The sequence below is a fragment of the Sabethes cyaneus genome, chromosome 3 (genome assembly GCF_943734655.1).
Source record: "Sabethes cyaneus chromosome 3, idSabCyanKW18_F2, whole genome shotgun sequence".
Classification (NCBI taxonomy): Eukaryota; Metazoa; Arthropoda; class Insecta; order Diptera; family Culicidae; genus Sabethes; species Sabethes cyaneus.
This window is the reverse complement of record NC_071355.1, coordinates 224,950,121-224,973,302: the sequence shown is the minus strand read 5'-3', so window position 1 is coordinate 224,973,302 and position 23,182 is coordinate 224,950,121. Positions and strand designations below refer to the sequence as shown.

Here is a 23,182-nt window from a genome sequence, read left to right as displayed (position 1 = left end):
TGCCCACAGATACCGACAATCAGCGGGTGATCATTCACGTCAAGGACGTCAACGATGAGCCCCCGTACTTCATCAATCGCCCCCTGCCGATGCAAGCGGTAGTGCAGCTGAATGCTCCCCCAAATACGCCGGTGTTCACCCTGCAGGCAAGGGATCCCGACACGGATCATAACATTCACTATTTCATCGTTCGAGATCGAACCGGTGGCCGGTTCGAAGTTGATGAACGGTCCGGTGTGGTGCGTACGCGTGGCACCGATCTGTTTCAACTGGACATGGAATACGTGCTGTACGTGAAAGCCGAAGATCAGAACGGCAAAGTGGACGACCGGCGCTTCCAAAGTACCCCGGAGGAACGGCTTTCGATCGTAGGTGGCAAACGAGCACCGCAGTTTTACATGCCGAGCTACGAGGCTGAGATCCCGGAGAATCAGAAGAAGGACTCGGAGTAAGTTGCTTGGAGTACCTACAATTTTTTTTGGATTGTTTTGAAATAAAGACCCACATAACTAATGGCTGCCTTCTTTTAGCATCATCTCGGTAAAAGCGAAATCGTTTGCCGACCGGGAGATTCGTTATACGTTGAAAGCTCAAGGTCAGGGCGCTGGAACGTTCAATATCGGGCCTACATCCGGTATTGTAAAGCTGGCGAAGGAATTAGATTTTGAAGACTTGAGGCAGCCGCACGTTTATTCGCTGGTGGTAACGGCAACAGAAGATTCCGGAGGGTTTTCAACATCGGTGGAGGTAAGTTCGATTTCTTTGACAAATAATCGATATTGTTTTTGTAGCTGAACTGAAACTGAAACTGAACTGAAACTGAACTGAAACTGAACTGAAACTGAACTGAAACTGAACTGAAACTGAACTGAAACTGAACTGAAACTGAACTGAAACTGAACTGAAACTGAACTGAAACTGAACTGAAACTGAACTGAAACTGAACTGAAACTGAACTGAAACTGAACTGAAACTGAACTGAAACTGAACTGAAACTGAACTGAAACTGAACTGAACTGAAACTGAACTGAAACTGAACTGAAACTGAACTGAAACTGAACTGAAACTGAACTGAAACTGAAGTGAAACTGAACTGAAACTGAACTGAAACTGAACTGAAACTGAACTGAAACTGAACTGAAACTGAACTGAAACTGAACTGAAACTGAACTGAAACTGAACTGAAACTGAACTGAAACTGAACTGAAACTGAACTGAAACTGAACTGAAACTTAACTGAAACTTAACTGAAACTGAACTGAAACTGAACTGAAACTGAACTGAAACTGAACTGAAACTGAACTGAAACTGAACTGAAACTGAACTAAAACTGAACTAAACCTGAACTGAAACTGAACTGAAACTGAACTGAAACTGAACTGAAACTGAACGGAAATAACAATTTTGAAATGATAAGCAACAATGCGATTTTACTTGAACTGACGATTCCTTATGACCGATTGTTCAGCTTCAAATGGTGTCCTCCGCATTCTCTGTCCTTCGCCAAGGTGACGTCGATTAGGACCATGCGCGCTGGTAACTCTCGTCCTCTCCAGGCGAAACGCTGTTCAACCTTCCTATAAAAAATGCACCATTTGCTGCTTGGATCGGAAATTTTTGGTATAACCCGCGTGGCACTTAATTCTAAAAAACTTAATAATATGGCCAGTGTGCATTGATCTATTTTGCCAACTTGCCGCTGGCGTAGTTGACGCGGTTATTAAAGTTTAGTCGGTTATGAACCCACTAACCTGTGATTCTGGTGTGCTCTAACGATAATCTTAGTCCTATGAACCGCCTTATGGTGAACTATCTGTAATTTGAATTCAGCTTCCGAAATATCTGACTCGGTCGCTAACATTTCTATCAGTTCTACTGTCTCACAATCCCTAGCAGCATACTTGCGATACCTTTTGTTATATCAACTTATTAATGACTCATATTAGTCTTATAACAGTCAACTCAACTGGAATATCATCTGCGTAACCTACGATTTATGCCCTTCTGGGTAAAATCAGTTTTAATACATCATTGTAGATCCCGCTTCAGACCGTTACACTCAATATAGTACCTGATAGGACTCCTGCTGTAGTCTTTATCGATATCTGGCCCTTGGTTGTTTTATAGAGCAAAAATCGATTCTCGAAGTAGCTTCTAAAAACCTTCACAGACTTATCAGGAAGCATTCAGGAATCCTTCTAAGGCCCGATATAGTGACGGCCTCCCCGTTCTGGCACTGTAGAATACCTAGATCTCTCATTCTGAAAACCGAGCTACCTAGCCTCTCTAAACATTCCGTCAATTTATTGAGAATAGTCCTCTACAGCAGTTTCCCTATCGCATTCATACCGAACACGTCTCCATTGCCACTTTCAAGCTCGCGTTTGAGATTTCGTCCGATCCAAGTGCTAGCTTCAGTTTTAGTTTTTTGCAGCTACTAGTACCTCTTTGGCTAGTCCCAAGTAACATTCAATTGGTTCTTTGTGCAACCTTACCGGTTCGGCCAATCACGGAGCGTAACTACGGGCAGTCTCCCGAAGTTAAGTCTAAGCTAACCTCTAGCACCTACCTCGTTTGTACTCTAGGAAACCAGATTGGCAGTTCCTCACCGCAAATAGCTCCACAATAATCTTCAAATTTTCGGGACACATTTCAGTAGCGCTTCAGCAACACTAAGTGTTCATTACTTACTTATCTAATTGGCTTGCCGCCTTGAGACAAAGCCTGGTGAACAGAGTTTCTCCTATTTACGAGGTTGTAGGCTACCGCTATCCAATTCCTCTTACTCGTAAACCTCGTACTCTCTGCCAGATCTCGTTCCACCGGTCTAAACATTTTACTCGCTGCGTCCCTGATCGTCTTGTACCTACCGGATTTAAGGCGAACACCATCTTTGCAGGGTAGTAGTCCGACATTCTTAAAACATGTCCTGTCCATCGTAACCATCCAGTTATAGCCACCTTTTGAATACCGGCGAAGACCCCACTATTAACAAGCCTGACATCTCTATTATTAAACCTACAACAGTCATGCGTCACCGTCAGTTTTTTTCGGGTTTCGGGTCTGAAAACCCGAGATCCGACCATCCCTACAAAATGTTTCTTTTTTTTATGATCCTGGAAATCTGCTGAGCACCTTAGAAGAAACGATACTATCAGATACCTGAGAAGACAACTCAGGGTGTGAGGTTAGGTATCCCGACCCCCCAGGTATCCCGACCCTACTGGAGTCTCCAGCCTCAATCCTCCCGGGCACCACCTTATCGGTATTACTTCGGAGAGGGGCTATTGTGCTTAACGCATCCTCTTAGATAACTACTGGACTATGGTTATTCGCCGATGATCGTCTTCCCAGCGGTTTTGTAGCTCAAGTACAATCTGGGTAGCAGCCGCATTGACCGCTACCCAGACGTCCGAGCTGGAACACATCCTTTGGACTAAGTTATCCGGAGTAGTGTCCTGTCCGTTCATTGCCATCATGTTGCTTCTAGCGCCCGCGAAACAAGGGCATATGAAGAAAGCATGTTCTGCAGTTTCCTCAACATTTACGCATTCGGGACACACGGGGGACTCCGCTTGCCCAAACTTGTGCAGATACTGTCTTAAACAACCATGCCTGACAGAATTTGTGTCAGGTGGAAGTTTACTTCGCCGTTGCGCCTGTTGACCCATCCGGATAGTTCCGGAATATGTCTCCCTACTAAGGATAAGGATCCCTACTAAGTGTGCATTAGCCAATACAACAATACTTCCACGTTTTGGTTTTGGTATTGCTTTAGTGTTCTTATAAGGTCCTGGCCACTCTAAATGCGTCGTCTCTTTAAACGTGTCTTCTAACGCTGAGAGAATCAGCACGAAACACAGGGAGTTTCGTTCGACCTAGCTCGGGGATGCTTTTTCTTCGACTTCCGTATCCAACTTGCCCAGAGCGTAATAGGTTATTCTCGTTCTCGCGAGTGATCTCCGTCCAACAAGCTTCTGAGTTTTGTTGGCTTCTTCTTAATCTTCTGTTAAGAACTCGTCTCCACTCCACTCGATCCGCGGGTTTATGTCGTCAATTTCTTGAATGTAACGACACTCGCGAGTTAGCTTCCACATCAGGTCGAGCTATCTAGCAGGTTTGACCCTTCTATTTCTTACGCTAGAGGCTAGGTGATCCTTGAAGAGTATAGATTTCACCATACTGTCGTCTGGCATGCTCGCGACGTAGCCAGCCCAGTGACAGTGACTGTCGTACGAAGGATATCCCTCCAAAAAGTATCTGCATTTCATAGTTCATGCGCATGCACCGCTCACCGATTTCCGTTTACACTCCCCTTTTTTCCATGTGTGGACCCGTCACTGCGACCAGTATAGTTGATCTATTGTGATATCGCCTGGATGTTTGCTGTATGACCTGCACTGCATTTCTTTTTGCTATAATCGCTAACGAATGAGCGATATGCTTATTAAATTTTATGCGTGCGTGTGTATTGGGTTTTACCCTTCCTTCAAAGCTTGATCTACTTTACCAACTCATTCCTCGCTCCCAGTACTATCCCATATTATAGCCGTCCCTGGCGAGGACTCATTCGTACCTCTAACCAGTACACTTAACTATAGGAGGGACATTTGCATGAGGGTAAATGAGGGGCCTGAGAATAACTCCATGCTAAAATCACTTAACAAGGAATGGCTTGATTCTACTAAGATTCGAACCCACGACCACTCGCTTGTCAAAGCAGACTTGATAACCTTGCGGCTACGGACCCCCCCCCCCTCTACACTCCCCTAAAGAAACAACCGGCCATAAGGTTGGTCTTAAAGGGTGGGGGGGGTTGGAAAACTGTAGAGGACTACCGATATCATTCTCGTTCTCTACAGCGTTGGCCTCGTGCGGTGGCGTATACTCCATGACCGGAACCCTACTAGCACGGTTGTTACAAAGTAGTTGTGGTAACCGAATTATAACTAATTTCAGTCGTAATTCGGTTGCTTCAACTAAATGGACCTAATGTGTGCCACTTGGAAATGTCTTGTGGATGACAAAGTAGGTCCGATTTCTAATTTCAATGCAACGTTGCATCCCCTTTCTCGTGTTGTTGTCAGCGATGATCCCAAAAATATGAACTCATCAACCATTACAAGTTTATCGTCACTATTCACGGGAGACAATTATTGTCCTATCTGGAGTTTTTACTGCGCATGAAATTGGTTTTAGACGCATAGATTCTCAATCCACTTCTAGCCCTCATTTTTAATCTGGCGTATATAACCTACGTCGGAAAAAAGTTTATGTAATAACGTAGAAATGGTCCATGATGCCTAGGAGCTGTTTACTCTGGCTGAAAATCTTGCTTTTTTTAATGCTCGCTCACCGGGACACACCCTTGATAGCGATATTAAACACCGTATAACTCAGTCACTTGCCACAAACCTCGGCGTCCTTTGCAGGGACTCGAGAGTGGACCCAATACGCACCATATTACCCGTTCGAGAGTGGCTTCAATCAACCACGTTGTCCAGAAATCTAAACTCGAGCATTATCTGGTATAGCTCTTCTTGTTCGACTACAGCGTATACTTTCCTGAACTATACTTACGACAACAAGATTTTCAGGGTGATCACCTTGCTGGCAAGGTTTCAGCGGAATGCCGCTGTTAAACCCATCTCCATTTTCGTCTACCGCATGCAGCGTCACTTCGGGCTTATCGTCTTTTTTCTGGTTTTAGATACGGTGATCAAAACAATTGAGGCAGAATTAGTATTCGGTAGAGTGCTAGTTTTGTGCGAGTTAAGAAGCTTCGGGACTTTAGCTGGCTACGTAATTTGTTAAAAGACCCATTCGTAGTTACAACCCCAAGCAACAATGTGAGTTTTATTGTACTCTTATGGTGGTCATCAAGACTAATTTTGGTTTTAAATGCCATCGTAAGAGTGTAATAAACCCCAAAATGTTACTTGGGATTGATCGCGTGGCATCACGGCTCATGCCATTATTACATGTTCCGAACGTACCGAGGTATGCAAACTCCTCGACTGCTATGAATCGTTTCCCAAGCTCCACCTCAGTACTAACACCTTTTGGACTTCTCTCACGCTTTGTAAGCTACCATGAAACCCCGCTAATGGTACTTTTTTGATCTGAACCCCGGTAATTTGGATGCGTTTACATAAAAAAAGTAATCAAATAATCAAAATAATAAATAAGCGTTGCTAGAATCAGCTTAATCAGCTTCGTTGAAACAGCGCGTTCAAACATAACCCAAGGAACATTTTTGCTGTATGGCAGCCTATCAAACGCTTGTTCCAGTGGTTTTAGCTATACAATAGTTGAATAAACCACTCTTAGACAAAAACGTGGGTTTGGGTATCTGTATCAGATGTATCTATGGACTACTTCGTTGCCGGCCAATATCATTTCCATCTTTTTATGGCCACTGTTGCAGGGTTTCTGACCGACCACGGAGCTACTGTTTCCAGGTTATTTCTCCATTTCCCATGCATTTTTTGAGATATTCGTCTAGCAGCGTAGTCGTCTTCATTGCAAATGCTCTTCTTTCAACAAATTTCGTCCCTTATGCTGTCCAGGTTCAGCTTGCCTTGACAAATAGTCGGCATTCGAGACCAAATGCTTAGGCGTTTCTTCTGCATTTCCTAATTCCTGGACAAATAGACGCCGCTGCTTGTCCGAACTGGAATAGCTATTAACAGAATAACCGTGATCCAATAAAAACTGCGTCAAGTGGAAGATTGCCAGAGCCGGTATGACCATAGATGGTTATTTACCATCCTCGACACTGGCGCAGTCATGCTTCCATTTGACCAACGACTCCTCTCTTATCAAGTACGAGTTCTCCTGGTATTTCTTCGTCTGTAGCACCCATTATCTTCCACCGCCACTGCGATGATACCGGTGGCAGACAGTCTTGCGTTAAAACATACTGCATTCGATGAAATTCTTCTGTACCCACCAGCGAGTGACTCTTACGGAATGAACCATTTAATTCGTAGCGCTTAAACCCACGCTGGGCCTTTATATTCCAGTATCGACAATTACACCATGACCTAAAGCGCTTCTTGCTACTATTAAGTCCCTAGTACTTTACGTGATTCTAGTTGCTCGAACACACGCTTTGAAGCACTGGGTACCACTGCTCTAGGACCTGTATTCTATGCGGGGTTACTCCCTGATGGCTTCCCAGCTGGCACTGCTTTATGCATCGATCATGGTCGTGTTCACCCTTCAAGTATATGGTCATCTTGATTCTCTCGAAGTGTTGTTCGTTTCTATCCAGTAGATATGTCCCTCGGAGTCCGTCGGAGGCACCGGTAACAAATACCACCAGCTTTAGAATCTTCCAGCTGACCTTCTTTCAGGCAATTGTACAACTCTGTCTTGAACATGTCCGGGGCGCTAGAATTACCGCTTGCACGGTCGCGTGTGTTAGTCTGTATTGGTGTTCAATCGAAGCCATCCCCAATTAAGAATGGGGCTTAAACGTTCAGCGATTTTTTTTGTTCTGGTGGGAGCTAACTCCTACAAAACCCTATTTCTTTCTTATCATCAAGATTCACTACATAACTAACGTATATAGAATTCATCAAAAAATAAATAATACTTAATACACTCATCCTTTTCAGCTCACAATCCGCGTAACCGATGTGAACGATAACGCTCCGAAGTTCGAACTGCCCGACTATCAGGCGCATAACGTGGACGAGGATATTCCTCTCGGAACCAGCATCCTCAAGGTGAAGGCAATGGATGCAGATTCGGGAGCGAATGCGGAAATCGAGTATCTCGTATCCGACGACCACTTTGCCGTTGACTCCAACGGTATTATCGTGAACAACAAACAGCTGGATGCGGATAACAACAATGCCTACTACGAGTTTGTAGTGACCGCAAAGGATAAGGGTGAACCGGCCAAAACCGGAACGGCTACCGTGCGTGTGTACACCAAGAACAAGAACGACGAGGAGCCTAAATTTTCGCAACAAGTGTACACTCCTAACGTGGACGAGAATGCAGGACCGAATACTCTCGTAACCACCGTCGTGGCGTCCGACAAGGACGGAGATAATGTGCGATTTGGTTTCGTTGGCGGTGGAACCAGTAGTGGTCAGTTTGTGATCGAAGAGATTACCGGCGTTATTCGGTTGCACAGCAAAGGGATTTCGCTCGATCGCGACAAGTATGAGCTGAATGTAACAGCTATGGATGATGGATCGTGCTGCATTAATGGCGATGCAACGATCCACACATCTACAGCTGTTGTCGTGGTGTTCATAACGGACGTGAACGATAACAAGCCGGTATTCAAGGACTGCGGCACGTACTATCCGAAGGTGGAGGAAGGCGCCCCGAACGGTAGTCCGGTGATTAAGGTTCAGGCGACCGATGAGGATAAGGGTGTCAATGGGCAGGTAAGTTGATTTTGTGAGTGTGTTGACGGATGATGGATTAATGTCTGTTTTTGTTCTGTGCTAGGTGAAATACTCAATTGTTCAGCAACCGAATCAAAAAGGCACCAAATTTACGGTCGACGAAGAAACGGGAGAGGTTTCCACCAATAAAGTATTCGATCGTGAGGGTGACGATGGAAAGTTTGTTTCCGTTACGGTGAAGGCTACCGATCAAGGTGAACCTAGTCTGGAAGGTGTCTGCTCCTTTACGGTTGAAATTACCGATGTAAACGATAATCCTCCACTGTTTGATCGACAGGTTAGACTGTTACCGTGAAAGGGGAAAGGCAGAAAATATTAATGATTGAATTTGAATATTTTAGAAATACGTGGAAAATGTCAAACAAGACGCCAGCATCGGTACAAATATTTTGCGTGTGTCGGCCTCCGATGAGGACGCTGACAACAATGGAGCCATCGTGTACACACTGAGTGCACCGCACAGTCCGAATGACCTGGAGTACTTTGAAATTCAGCCCGAGTCCGGCTGGATCGTACTGAAGAAGCCGCTAGACGTAAGTTTTTGTGTGTCCTTTATTTTGATTTGCTTACTTATTCTGACTTACTCACTTAGTATAATTTTTATCTACCTTTCAAAGATCAGAATTTGTTACAAATTTTAATTTTAGAATAACAATTTATTACTTACTATTAAAAGAAGAGAACAAATTGCATTTAAGGGTAACGAAATGTACTTCGAGGATTAAGTTAATATGGCTGCCGCAGACATAATATTGAAGCAAAGTTTGACAGTCGAAAAGATGCGATGTCAGAGGAGTTATTTGCAGACGACCCAAGCATCATGATTTCTTTGTTTCTGTTTTCAGTTCGGTTTCTAATTTGAAGATTGGTTTTGAATAACTCTGCACCATTTTTGTAAATGTATTTATGATTTTCCAAAACTTTTATTTACCGTTGTATGCCGTAGTGATATGAACTATAAATACCAATAAGCTCACCGACACACCGCTTGGGGGATTGTTTTGTTTTGTGTTGTGAATGAGTTACGGTTATCATAACGTTATGGGACATGCGCGTTACGCTCTTACAATGAGCAACAGGTGCGACTGAGTGGTCCACCTGGTGGCGGACACAAGCAACTCTATTCAGCACAGACACAAAACAGTCCTTCACGGTGTGTGGCACATTTACAGCTAAACTTACAACACGGAAGTCCATCCTCCAGGAAGAACACAGATGGTTGACGATAGAAAAAACGCTTTTTCTTCCTTTTTCAGCACAAATTATATATTATCAGTTGCTAAATCTTGTGTTAGGTTCACAGTACGCAAAACGTTGCGCGAAACACATCATCCCACACTGCACCTGTGTGTGTGTGTAGACCGTCAACCGTCCGCTGGAGACGCCTCCTTCCCCTGGGGGCTCGTGTGGAACCCGTTGCATCTTCCGTATCCGGCCGTATCTAACAAAGCACTGATTTTTTTGCCGCACTGTATTTCGCACTTTTGACCGACACAATCTCTGCACCAGTGAAAGTATTGTCTAATTTCTATTTTTAGTGCACCACGTGTGTGTGTGTTTGCAGCTGCTTTCGTTTGATTGGTTGGTAATATTGTTTCAAGCGCACAATTAATGATTATATTCTCGCAATCTGATAATTACATACATTATTATAGTTCATGTTTAGAGTCTCGTTTTCCAAAAAAAAGACATATAGTGTAAATTGCATCCTGCAATGCTGTGGGTGAACCTCTCTATTTCTTCGGCACAAAGTTTGTGGTTATTTAATAGTTTCAGTTTTACGGGTTTTTTGCTGGGAAAATCGAAGCAAATCGTACTCGGTTTTGTTTTTCAAACGACTGTATTAATGAAACTTGCATGAAACGCGGTAGTGCGGGTTTCGATTTTCTCACACACCTGTTTTTGGGCGTTCCAAAATAATGAATTTTTGACGTTTTGGTGCAGGCGCCATATTTTTACATATATAAACAAAGAAAAACCAAAAACATTTTTGATGTCATTTTTGCCAGCATTACCAGATGTATTTTTTAGGTTTCACTGCAAAAAGTAATACTAATGTCGATTAATTCAGTGTGTCTTCACGTGGGGAAGAACTTTTTAGGGGAGTACCAGAGGCAACCGCTAATTTTGGCCTGTCAGCAGATTTTTCCAGCGATGATCGATATAGACGTGTTATTTTCTGGTAGTCATTTTCTTACGTAGAATGTTTTATGTTTTCAAGCAATACGAAATAACAAGTGACATTTTCGCGACATGTTGTAATGGGGCGTGCGACAACTGCAACAAGAAAAAAAAAGAAAAGGTTTTTGTAAATAACCTGACGAACATAAGATTTTTTGAGCTTCGTCGAAGAAAAAAAAAACAATAAGTCAATTAGGAAACTGGCGGCATTTTTGTGTGAGAAACTGTTTTTTGATTTTAGATTATCAATTTTTGTACCTTTTGGCTTTCAGTTGGTAATTGTTCTGTTTGAACTCACATTCCCTATCCCCCCGAATTCCTTCGAAATCCTGAAAATGTAATAAAAGATACAAAAAATGAGAATAACACACTTGCAAGAAAAGCAAAACTACTTTAGTGGCATTTTATAAGTTTCTCCTATTTGAATACGAATTTTCGGTTGGAATGCGTTCCTGTACTTTCCTTGCATGCCCGCAAAAAAAGTCGCGTATTTTGGGTTTGCTTGTCATGAGGCGAAAGAAAAATTGAACTGAAATTGAACTTCGGTTTCAATACTTCTTTCCTTCTCCATCTTCATAGAACGGGGAGCTATTCGATATAGGATTAAGTTTTATATGATTTTAATTTTCTATATATTTTAGTTCTAGATTATGATGCACCTACTTCAGTTGGTTTGTTGGTTTAATTGCTTTTCTTCTCTGTTGTTTTCTTGGTAAAACAATCGTTTGTCGACCATAATCGCCCGTGACTTTGTATAAAAACAATCACAAAGGGATGCTACCCTGTAAGTAGCGCTACTTGAAGTCTCAGCAATTGACCAATAAATAGCTCCAATTAGAAAAAATCAAACGCCCTAATTCTAAGTGTTTATCGCTATCTGTTTGAATACAGAACTAATTCTAAATTTTGTGTTTCTTAGCGATTCATTCGTTACTAAGTCCTAAAAAATTTCATCTGTGGTAGCCAGTCGTCAAAATTTGTACTAATAATTAGTCATCAGTTTCAGAGTCTAATCCTTTATTTTTACTAGATTTATTAGTTTTGAACCAATAGGTTTTAGTTCCCCCTTATCCCGTAGCTGCTAGAGCTGATTATTCGAATTTTAGCTGACATCTCAACATTCGACAACATACTGCCAACACTGCACACATGCAAGCGCACCAATCTTCGAGTGTCTCTAACACTAAAATGCATCTTGTACATCTCTTGTATAAATGCTATAAAACGAATTGGCTTTCTCGAGGTGGCACCTCTAGCGGCCGCTAGTGGAAGCTGTTTTCGAAATTCTGCCTTTTTCTCAGAACACGCCCACATCTACATCATATTCAGCCGATATAATACAAAACATTCTTCCTGTCCTCACGAAACAAACTCTTTTATCATTCGTTACCTGTTTTGTGTTTCGCAGCTTCCGTTTCAGTATGTGAATAATAGTATTTGTCAGAATATTGTGCTTAGTTGTTTGTCAATTATATAAGTAATATTTTTACGAACTGATTTTCATCTACTGGCAATCGATTTAATTTACTTTCATTTCTTTCTTTTTCTTCTATGATTTTATGTTTGATTGAATCGATCGATTTGAACCGCCAAAAAAAACTGAAAATTCGATGAACCTCTCAAAAACGATTATTGTTTGTTCGTTAAAACCTGAACTGCATAAAATAAATTAACGGAAAATTTAAAAAAAAAACATGTTCTGAAAATTCGGACTGAACCGCATTGCTATCCAGCGTGAGCGATACCGTTTGAAGGTGTACGCCTCCGACCGGGGCGATCCGCCCTCCACCGCCGACGTCGACGTCGAGCTCGATGTGGTCGATCGTAACAATAAGCCGCCGATCTGGGATCGCAATATCTATGGCCCCATTCACATTAAAGAAAATGTCACTGTCGGTACGGTAGTCACATCGATCAAAGCAAGGTTGGTATATTTGCTTATTCCGACGATAGCGTAACGTAGGTAACACACCACCAGGGGGAAGGTGTCTTCGCTAACGAACCGAGCAACCAGTAGAAAAATGGGCCACCTTGTGTGCTTCATCGTTCGAAAGGGGGTGGCTGGATTGCGTAACATTATGTGGGTGGGGCTCTCGGTTTATCCAAGCGTTTGTCCCTCGCAATGAACGATGAAGTCACAACGGTCCTTCGTAGGCTAATAAATACTAACCTAAGAATTCACGCCTCGTGGAACATTTCTTCAACTCGATTTTTGACGGAGAAGTTTTCCACGTGCTGAATCGATATTTGCTATTGATATTTCTATATCCTTAGTTTGTTTTAATATTGTATCTAGTATAACCTTATTGCAACTAACAGACATTTTCCTAACCCATCGTAAGCTAAGTACCAGATTCAATTACGCTGCTCTCCAGACTGCTGCTATTTTCCTCCTGCGACACAAATCGTCAAGACCATTAAACTGCTGCCGAGGGCTACCGGTCAACCGACTTTTTTTTTGCTGATTCCGTCGAATTTTGCCGGCTTTTCCGAGAATGTTCAATTCTTCGTTCGTTATTAAATATTTTTTCCATCGAAAAAAAAATGAATAAGAGTTCCATCTCAGTAATTGAAAATCCTATATTAGTGTGATTATCGACTGTTTGTTTTTTGCTCTATTTTTCTCACCCGCTCACCCGCACCAACACGAACCGCCTGCGCCTCGACGATGACCGACGACGGCGGCATCAACATTTCCCCCCCGCACAACAACGTGAACGCAATTTTTGTGACGTGTTCGACCGATTTTTGTAACCGGGGACTAACCGACGTGACACGTATCGTAATTAACGGGTCCTCGCGTTTTCTCGCCGTCAACCTTTTTCCTTTAATCTCGATTCTCAACATACGCAACATCACACGCATTCGCTCACACTCAAACCCACCCAATCGGACACATACCCACACGAAAAAAAAATTAAAACCCGAATAAAAACAGCGCGAAACATACAAACTGGAAGCAATGGCCCAGGACAAAGGATACCCGCCACTGTCACGTACGGTCGAGGTGCAGATTGACGTCGTCGATCGGGCAAACAACCCACCGGTGTGGGACAACACAGTTTATGGTCCGATTTACGTGAAGGAAAATATGCCGGTCGGCGGAAAAGTCGTTTCCATTAAAGCCAGGTCGGTGCCCACACCACGTACCACTACTCTTAGCTAGTGCGTCCCTATTTGATTGAGCCTGCAGTCGCGCAGCATTGATTTCTCTCTCTCGTATATACTGTTTGTACTATGTTACTGTTTTCGTTTTCACACACTCGCTGCTTTGGTTTGCCTCTGTTGTTTGTCATTGGATTATTTCATTTCACTGCGTTTGACTTGTGCTACCGAATGTTCCGCGATGATTATTTATGTTCTGTTATTTTTTCTCTAGCGAAGTGATTGGTAGTTTTGCTGGTCGTCCAGTTTAGATGCAGTTGCTCCTCTAGCGAGTGAGCTGACAATCACTCAAATTTTTTGCTCTGCCGTTTCTGAACATCCTTTTAAAGTTTTCACTTTAAACACTTTAAAAACTCTCCCGGAAATATTTATCCCGTACCACCACTACCACAACATCTAGAGCTAGACAGTTAGCTAACCAACATCTCGCTGGTTGGCAGCAGCTCCAATTAGCCATAGTTTTCAGTGCTTTTTTTTTATTATTCCAACCATTTTCACTCTGTTTTCCGCACATACAGAACGGCAGATCCGGGCCGGGCAGTCGTCACGACTGGCTGGTGGAGGGTTTAATTCACAAGATTTTTCATCTCGTAAAAGTACAATCTATTGTCCTGGTGCTCAGGTGGAAAATGGATGAGTTTCCTGCTAATAAACCTCAATATCGCTAATGGAGCTTAAAGTTGCAAACGATGTGATAGTAACAGCAATTTTTCCACCTGGTTGAATGTAATTTTTCCCGTCCCGTGTCTTCACGAGTTACTGGCTACTGCTGCAACAGATTGATCTCATGTTGGGAGCAAAGTTCTGCCTTAAATTTCATCCTTTCAATAGCCTGTGAATAAAATCCATCGTGGATGTTACTCCTGCTGTGTAGCAGCAAGTGCAGATGCGAGTCCTGTCGCCGTCATGATTCTTGTTACTCGCTTTCACCTTCGTTTTTGCCTTATAAAGAAAAAAAACTCCGACTGCACCGAATCTCGCGCACCTCCAAGCTCATCAGTTTATGAACGATTTTCAACCTCCTTTACCGCAAATTACGCCGCAGCAGGCAGAAGCCAACGTCACACGCGCGCACCGTGCGGCGCGCTAATGGAAATCGCTAACCCGTGCTTCACGTAGGACCACTTTCCCGCGGACAAAACGCGGATATTTCTTGCGTTTTGTTGTTGCAGCACACCCAGAGGGTAACAAGAACGCCACTACTGTCCGGGTGAGAGAGAAAAGTTTTATCATAAATAACAAATTTCCGGATGCTTTTTTTCCCCTGCCTGTTTCGAATGTTTTCCCTCTGTTCGGGAAAGCATTCATTCGAGAGGCTTCATGGTAGGCGACACAGTTTGGAACACCACTTTTGTTCCCGGGGAAAGTAGAAGCTGAGCGCAAAGAAGCAAAGAGATAAGTGCCGGTTATTGCTGGGGAGCAAATAATGGAAAACAGGGACTTGCGGAAGCGTGGTTTACACTTTTCGGGTTGGAGCTGTGGATGACAAGTTTTTTTTTCTTTCTACTAGCTAGCGGTGCGCTAAAGGATATTGTAATCCGTACCGCAAATGCATGTTTAATGTATTGAAAGTTGGACAAAAGTTTAAAGATACTGGATTATACATATTTCCGATGGGAATCCGGTGTTGAGTGTCCGTAAGGACCTGTTGAAGCATCACTTTAGAAGGTGAAGATGGTCACTTTCTCCAAAAATTCAACAGTAACATTTACTTAGGATGATACTTTTTTGCAATTGAAGCAGTTTTCAAATATTAGCATTTGAATATTTATTTAGTGGAAAAATTTGAAATTTCTAATACTGCCGTGAGACAGGTAGTATTATGGAGAAACAACTGCTTAAAGTACCTTATAAACAACTAATATCAATTTTACTGGCTAGTTTTATACTCACTATTTGTTGCTTAAAACTACCCATGTTTAAAACTGTTTTTATCTTTCATCCTTGCCAGAGCTGACTTTGCTTCTACGAAAGTGAATAAGGCGCAAACAGAAGGCGCACTAGTGCCGAAACTTTCGCGACAGTAAGTCGCCTTTTATTTGGTCATTAACTGAAACACTTCATGCAAAACTTTTCGCAAGTCGCTTACTTTTGGCGTGCAAGCAGGCAGCTTCTTGCAAGTTTTTATGAAGTTTCAATTGATATAACTTAAACAGGGCTTTTACTCGTAATGCCAGTTAAACCGGTGCGGACCGAACGATTTGAATAAGATATTGCCAGTTGTCTCTAAATGATCAGTCATGTAGAACTATAGGGTTATAGGGGCTTATAGGAAGGCAATGATGTACAATCAAAATTTAAAAGTGAAAAAGTGGTCAGATTTTGAACGCCTTGACTGACATCTTCCTCAGAAAACTTGCATACGAATTATTGAATCAGAATACGTTAAACAGTAACACCATTTGCAAAACGAATCGTTATTTATATAGAAAAAGTAGACAACGAATTCGACAGAATGTCATTCACTGATTACGTTACTGGTACGAACAAACAAATGTACCCCAGAACCAGTCGATACTTATATATGTTTCCATTAAACAAATTGAACTTTGCATGAATCTGCTTGATATAAGCGATCTTTCGCTTGTAAGCAAGTGATCGCTTGCTCACAAGTTGATCCACGGTCAAAGAATGACACATCTGATTTTAACATCGACGAACCGATATGACATTCCTTATATTTTTCTTAGAAATCTGGTGTCCAAAAATTTTAACCAAAACAGGGTATGGGAACGTGCTTCCAGCATGCTTTTAATTATTGGACAAACTCTGTTTTCGAGTTGCACGACCCTGAAGAACTAATTTTTCACGCCGAAACGAACAAAGAGTCACAGAACAGAGTTGGAAATCCGAACGATTCGGCGATCAAAACTGGTAACAGAATCTTTTTTGTTTTTAGTTTTCTTTGGGAAAGTTTTCGCACAGAAGCGAGAAACAGCAATATACCGTATGGTCACCATCTACCGCTCATTTAAAAACGATTCTAAGTTAGTTTGTCCATAATAAATTTAAATTGAGGTCCATCGAAACGCAATTTGCGACATAAGCTAGAGAAAACAATTGTGTTTACAAGAAAAAATCACTTGACTTCTAAATATTTAATAATAGTGACTTCGTTTTAAAACAGTAATGCACTCTCACGACCCCTTTTACCGCTCACCTCAAATACGATGATCCATTCACCGCCCATATGGGTGCCATGCCATTTACCGCTCATGTTTTTTTGTTGCCAAATAAATAAAACCCGCGTTTTGACCCATATTTTGGGTTTGGCATCTATAGCAGAATAAAACGCTAATGTAAATACTATAGACATGTTTCACGTTATTTAGAAGAATATGTAGTTTCTAAATAACCAAAGCAATGTTCGCTTGAGCTAAAAATTAATTTAGTCAATTGCACTCGGTCTTAATAAACACGCGATTAAAATGGCATTTTTCGCTCCTCACTATGAAGATTATTTATTTTGAAAATGAGCTTTTATAAATATAGTGGAAATTTATGTTTTATTCGTATCATTAAACATACAAAATTATTGTTTGTCTATAGTTTTTACAACAATGAGCCATTTTAAAAAGATATAAGGATTTTTTGTTTGAAATGAGCGGTGAATGGAGCTGAGTGGTGAATGGCGACCAGTGTTACCAGGTCGATTGCCCATTTTCCCGCTGCCCAGAGGTCGATTTCCCGCTGAAATCCCGCTGTTTAGAGTCAATTTCCCGCTAGAAATCCCGCTGAATCAAAAGTCATATTATTCTTTCGTTTCTGGTACAGAATAAAGAAAATATTCATTTCAGTAAGGCTTGCATTTAAATTAAAATGATCTACTGAAATTGAGAAATTGCAATTGAACATTATGCAAATTTACTGCACTCATGTTGATGAAGTTTTTGGCTTCAGGAAACAGAAAAAGAAATATCTTGTTATCCCTCATATAATGACAGTTTACTACGAAATTTCGCAAGACTTATAAGATTAAAGAGTCTAAGAACACAGGCGAAAATTTCGAAAGAAGCTTTTAGCACAAATTCTTTTTCTGTGTCTAGCTATGATAAAAATCATGCAAAATTTCAGCAACGCTGGCAAATGGTTATGGTTTTTGGTGACAAAAGAAGATATGTTTCAATCTTCATAAGCACCCAGAAATCAAAAATATCTGTAAAGCGCATCGGCTCTTTGTTCTCGCTTATATTTTGTTTTAGCATCGATTTGTTTTGGTTTTGTTATCATACAAATATTGTGGTATATACCAAACTATGGGCCCTATTCTGTAAGTCACGCCGAGTGTAACGGTTAGCAAATGACGCTTGAGCTAGCTTTGTTTTGGTCGTGCATTGAGCCGCTATATTGCCCGTTCTTCTTGCACTCTACACTCGACAGTGACTGAGTCGAGCCGAGTTGCTCGACGTGACTTGCAGAATACGGCTCTATGATGTATATAGATACATAAGTGTTGTTTTGTTTCCAATTCATGAATAAGTTGAATTTACCATCGGCAACGAATTAGTATGTGGAAAAATTAGGAATACGAAAAACGGATTGGTTTGGTGGTCTTCTTATTCAGTAAATTCTAATGAGTATTTGTCAGAACTCATCCCATTCTAGGCAAAAACCACGGAGTTTTCTAATCCACAGAATATGCTGAACAATCTGCCAATGCATGAGCAGACATCAGAATCTCAATAAACGAAGTGTTTTGCTATCAACCTCTCTTTCAGCACTCTTTTTGCCTACCAAATATCGCTAAATCGAGATCCCGCTAAAATCCCGCTGAGTTGTTTAAGAAAACCGCTAGATTCCCGCTAGCCGCTGTTTGGTTATTAAGTTCCGCTGTCCGACTTGAAATCCCGCTAAATCTAGCGGGAAAACCGCTGATCTGGCAACGCTGATGGCGACCTTATGGTAATCAGAACGCTCGCTGCCTATCGCATAGCAGCTTTCACATGCTTTCGTTTGCATTCGTATGTGTTCGTGTGTTTTCGTGGAAAAAAGTGACTCGCTTCCGCCACGTTCGGTAGTAGGGGAACAAGGGGCAAGACGACCACCCGGGGCAAATGTGCCACTCTTCAGTTTTCCATTAAAACGAAGAAGAATTTTAATATGGTTATTTTTTATGGTTTCTAAAGCGTCTTACAATATACCATAAGAAAATTCATCGATAAAAAATATAAACTCAGAGATTAAAATGATTTTGAAATTCTACTGTTTGAAAATTGCACAAAATGATAATGACAATGCCGAAAACAAGCATACTGAAATCTTATTTATCTTTATGTGTATTATTTTTGGTCTAACACATTAACTAGACCTAATTCCTATAGATAGAAGTGAAAATTTAACATTTCTCTACTTGTGGTCATTTTCCCCACCATAGTGGCACTTTTGCCCCGTACCTAATAATAACGAGCGAAAAAACATCTGGAACGAAAACGTTAATTTTTTTTGTATATTGATATTATTTTGATATTGAACTCACTAAACTGTTTAGATTATACCCTCATCTAAGTTTTGGGCCTTTTCAGGTTGAATTCAATTGGTTCTTTTTGCTCGTAATTGATTGAAAACAGTTAAGGTGTCCTTTATGCACCGGGTCCCCCTACATATCTGTAGAAAGTAGCGAGTACGTGTTTGGATTTCTACTTCCATTTCTACTTCCGTGACTTAGTGATAGTTTTCTCCTCCGAAATTCCTCCAAAGTAAAAACAAATCGAAGAACCAGCGCCGTACCCTACTTTGAACAGTAACACCATCTGCACAACTAATTACATTTATCATGAAAAAGTAGAGAACAGGTTTGATAGAATGTTATTTGCAAATGACGTGACTGACACGCAAAAAACACACTATAAGCACAGGTGAATGGATGAAAAGGAGTCTCAGTACACCATAGAAAAAATTCTTGCCTCTAAAATCCCCCACATGCCAAATTTGGTTCCATTTGGTTGATTAGTTTCCGAGTTATGAGGAAATTTGTATTTCATTTGTATAGGAGCTCCCCCTTTTAAACTGGGGAGGAGTCCTAATTTACCATAGAAAAAATTCTTGGCTCCAAAATCCCCCACATGCGAAGTTCGGTTCCATTTGCTTGATTACTTCTCGAGTTATGAGGAAATTTTAATTTTATTTGTATGGGAGCCCCGCCTCTTAGTGAGAGAGGGGTCGCTAACCATCGTAAGAACCGTTCCCGGCCCCAAAAAACCCTACATGCAAATTTTCACGTCGATTGGTTAAGTAGTTTTCGAATCTGTAAGGAACATATGAACAGACAGACAGAAATCCATTTTTATATACCAGATTCTTTCAGATATTCAGAAGGTTCTAGTGGATCTCATAGCGGATTTATGAAATTGGTCATAGAAACCACTAGAGGGACTTAAAAAATTTAAATTGCTGCTTGAGCATGACCTTCTTTTCGAATTTATCAGCAAACACAAACTTTTACTTACCCGACATATAGCTCACGCCCAGTTGTGATGTAAAATTTTTGACCGGGGAGTTTCTTGACATCCATTTTAACGTAGGTTTTATCGTCCATCAAAATAAATCCGTTGATTTTCATCAAATCTTGCTCATAGAAACAAAACAAATTCCTACAAATGCCTAGCACGCTTCTTAGCTACCAAATACTGCTTGAAGTGCCGATACGGTTGTTTACTGGCACTGTAGGACCTATGGCCTTCTCGAATGTAAATATTCCGCGTGGTTTGATGGCCATAACCCGGATGCCAGGGGTTGCACTTAAACATACTTTAATATCTTCATATTCAGCTCCCGGCCTCCATTGCCGCCTTTCTTGATAGTTCGTGGCTGTCTTTCCACATCTAGGTTCTCTTTATAACCCTTTAGAACATTACACACTGTTGTTTTTAACATTTTTAGTATTTTGGCCAACTTTGATCTTGACCACTCTGGATTTTCCAGGTGTTTATGCAAGATTTTTTCACGTCATTTGAGTTCCATTCCGTACTGGATGGTTCTGGTTCCGTACTGGTCAAATGGTACCAGTTCCTACCAGCTACCTACAAGGGACGTGCTGGTGACGCACGAATGGCGTCCAAATTTACTTTTTGCCAAGCTTTAATTAATCTGTTTTTCATCAAAAACAGTGCGGACATTAGTAATTGGGTAAAAAATGCGTAATTTTTCAAGAGTGGTGTCTTCGGGGAAGTTAAATAATAAAATATAGCGCATCTATTTGCACTCAAACTTTTATTTTTACAAATATTAAATAAAAAAAAAAATTTTTCGAAAAGGTTGCAGAACATGCTTTCGAGCGTTCTAAAAGTTATTCAGTATGCTAAAATACACATTTTCTCTGAAGACTATTTGTCGCTAAAATGCATAATTATAAAGTTATAAAATATATTAAAAAATGAATTCGCCCTATTCAATTTTTTTTTCAATTTCGGGAAACTTTGCTTAACCCAGACAGCCATTACGTGGAAGTACTATATTTTGTCTATATAAAAATATTCCTATCAGGAGATCTCCAAAGAAATCTCAGAAAAAATCAATTGAAAAATTTGTTACTTTTTGTGAAAATTTTTCATAACTCATTAAATATGAATCTTAGTGAAAAAATATCTTCACAGAAAATGAGTACTTTAGCATACTGAATAACTTTGTGGAACATTTGAAAGCAATAAAAAAAATCGTCTGCAAAGTTATCGAGAATAATTGATGTTACTATATTCAGCAAAGTTGCTTATTTTAGTATGTTCTGCAACTTTTTGGAGAATTTTTTTTTGAAATTTAAAAAAAAAACAAAAGTTTTTATCACCCTAAAGGTGAATTCGCGGTCACCCTAATAGTGCAAAAAGATGCGCTATTTTTTATTATTAATCTTCTCAGAAGACACCACCCTTGCAAAATTACACATTTTTTACCCAATTGCTAATGTCCGCTTTTTTTCGAAACCGGATTACTGAGCAGTGTCTTCGTAAGCCTTTTTTGGCTCTCGATAAGCTCCAGCCACCACTTTCTTCAGGAGGTTGGAAACGTCAAAATTTTGCAGACCAAACATAAACACAAAGTGGCGGCAGGTCTGGAGCAACTGGTTCGACTACAAAACGAAAATGATAGCTGAAAATAGTTAAATTATAGGTAGGAGGCTGTCTTTAACTGCCTTCTGTTTAGTTTCAGTTATATTTACCACCATCAGCACCATATCCTGCCCATTGGTACTAAAATTTTGATTTTGGTACCTATAGTAACCAACCTATTATTGTCCCCATCTGCAGTTGTACAAAGTAAGTGTCTAAAATATGAGTTGGTTACTTTACCATGGAAATTGCACCCACAAACAATCTGATTGATTTTCTCTTCACTCTGTATTGTTAATTTGTATACTCATTTGTTTTGTACATTTCAAATACAAATCAACAGCGCGAATTATTCAAATCGACTGAAGTGCGAAGTAATTTAATTTGGAATTGGGTAGAACACGTTATTATTAAGCATTCATTCCTAACAAGACCCGTTGTTGAAAAATACATACATAGAAATAATCCGATGAGCTAATCCAAATCTCCATTATAATATTCTACAAATTCACATGATATGATATGATATGATTCACAACCTCCTCGTTTTGTTCTTCCTTTGATGCGGTTCAACTTCCCAAGATTAGTGTCTTACAAGTTATATCAATAGTAAATGCTTCGAATGATTCCAAATCCCAAAGCTCTCGCTTTCAATGAATAATTTCCGCTTGATTAGAAATACCTACCATTATGCAGAGGTAAACCTTTTTGGCTTGACTTTACTTTCACATGCCATCCGTCAAACCACCAACAACAAAAAAGACAATACCCCAGAAAAAAAATCTGCTTCCAACCACCTGCCGGAGCTTTGAAGCCACCACTCTGCTTCTGCTGGTAGAGGAAAAGACCATTAGCAAAAGGAAGAATGCTTTCGGCAGCAGCTCTTTGACCCTGACCGTCAGCTTTTTCCACCCATTCGGGGCTTGCCCGGGTTGGTTCGCCTGACTGACAGACAGCCAGACTGAAAGTCGGATAACGAAGGCGGAAACAAATTCGTTCGTATCTCGTTTCCGGTACATCCGTATTACTCCCGGCCTGGAACGGGTCGGCCCTAAACATTCGGAAAATAAATTTCCTATGAATTAAAGATATCCTCGTGCTTCGGTGAATGGAGAATGACTTCTGCCGAACATCCTGAACAGCGGTGGTAGTCCTTCAAAAGCTTTATTGCACGGTGGTTTCCGTCTCTCACCCTAGGTGGACAGAATTTTTTGTTCGGCAACTTTTGATGTATGGTTTTATGATTACGATCTTGCACTTCTGGTGGGAGAATTTTGATGTCCTCCAAAAAGGAACAAAAAATCACTTTTCCAAGCGAGGGGACACCGAGTGTCTTAAACGATTTGTTCCCATTCCAAACACGTC

General features: G+C 41.0%; 1 protein-coding gene across 1 annotated transcript in view; it reads left to right on the top strand.

Annotated features, from left to right (window-relative positions):
• LOC128740794 (neural-cadherin-like) overlaps positions 1–23,182 on the top strand; it is a 126,837-nt gene that overhangs the window by 69,905 nt on the left and 33,750 nt on the right. The window contains 6 exon segments of the mRNA XM_053836360.1: positions 10–448; positions 531–747; positions 7,623–8,408; positions 8,473–8,706; positions 8,771–8,962; positions 13,549–13,739. Of these exon segments, the coding sequence (XP_053692335.1) occupies positions 10–448; positions 531–747; positions 7,623–8,408; positions 8,473–8,706; positions 8,771–8,962; positions 13,549–13,739 (2,059 nt within the window).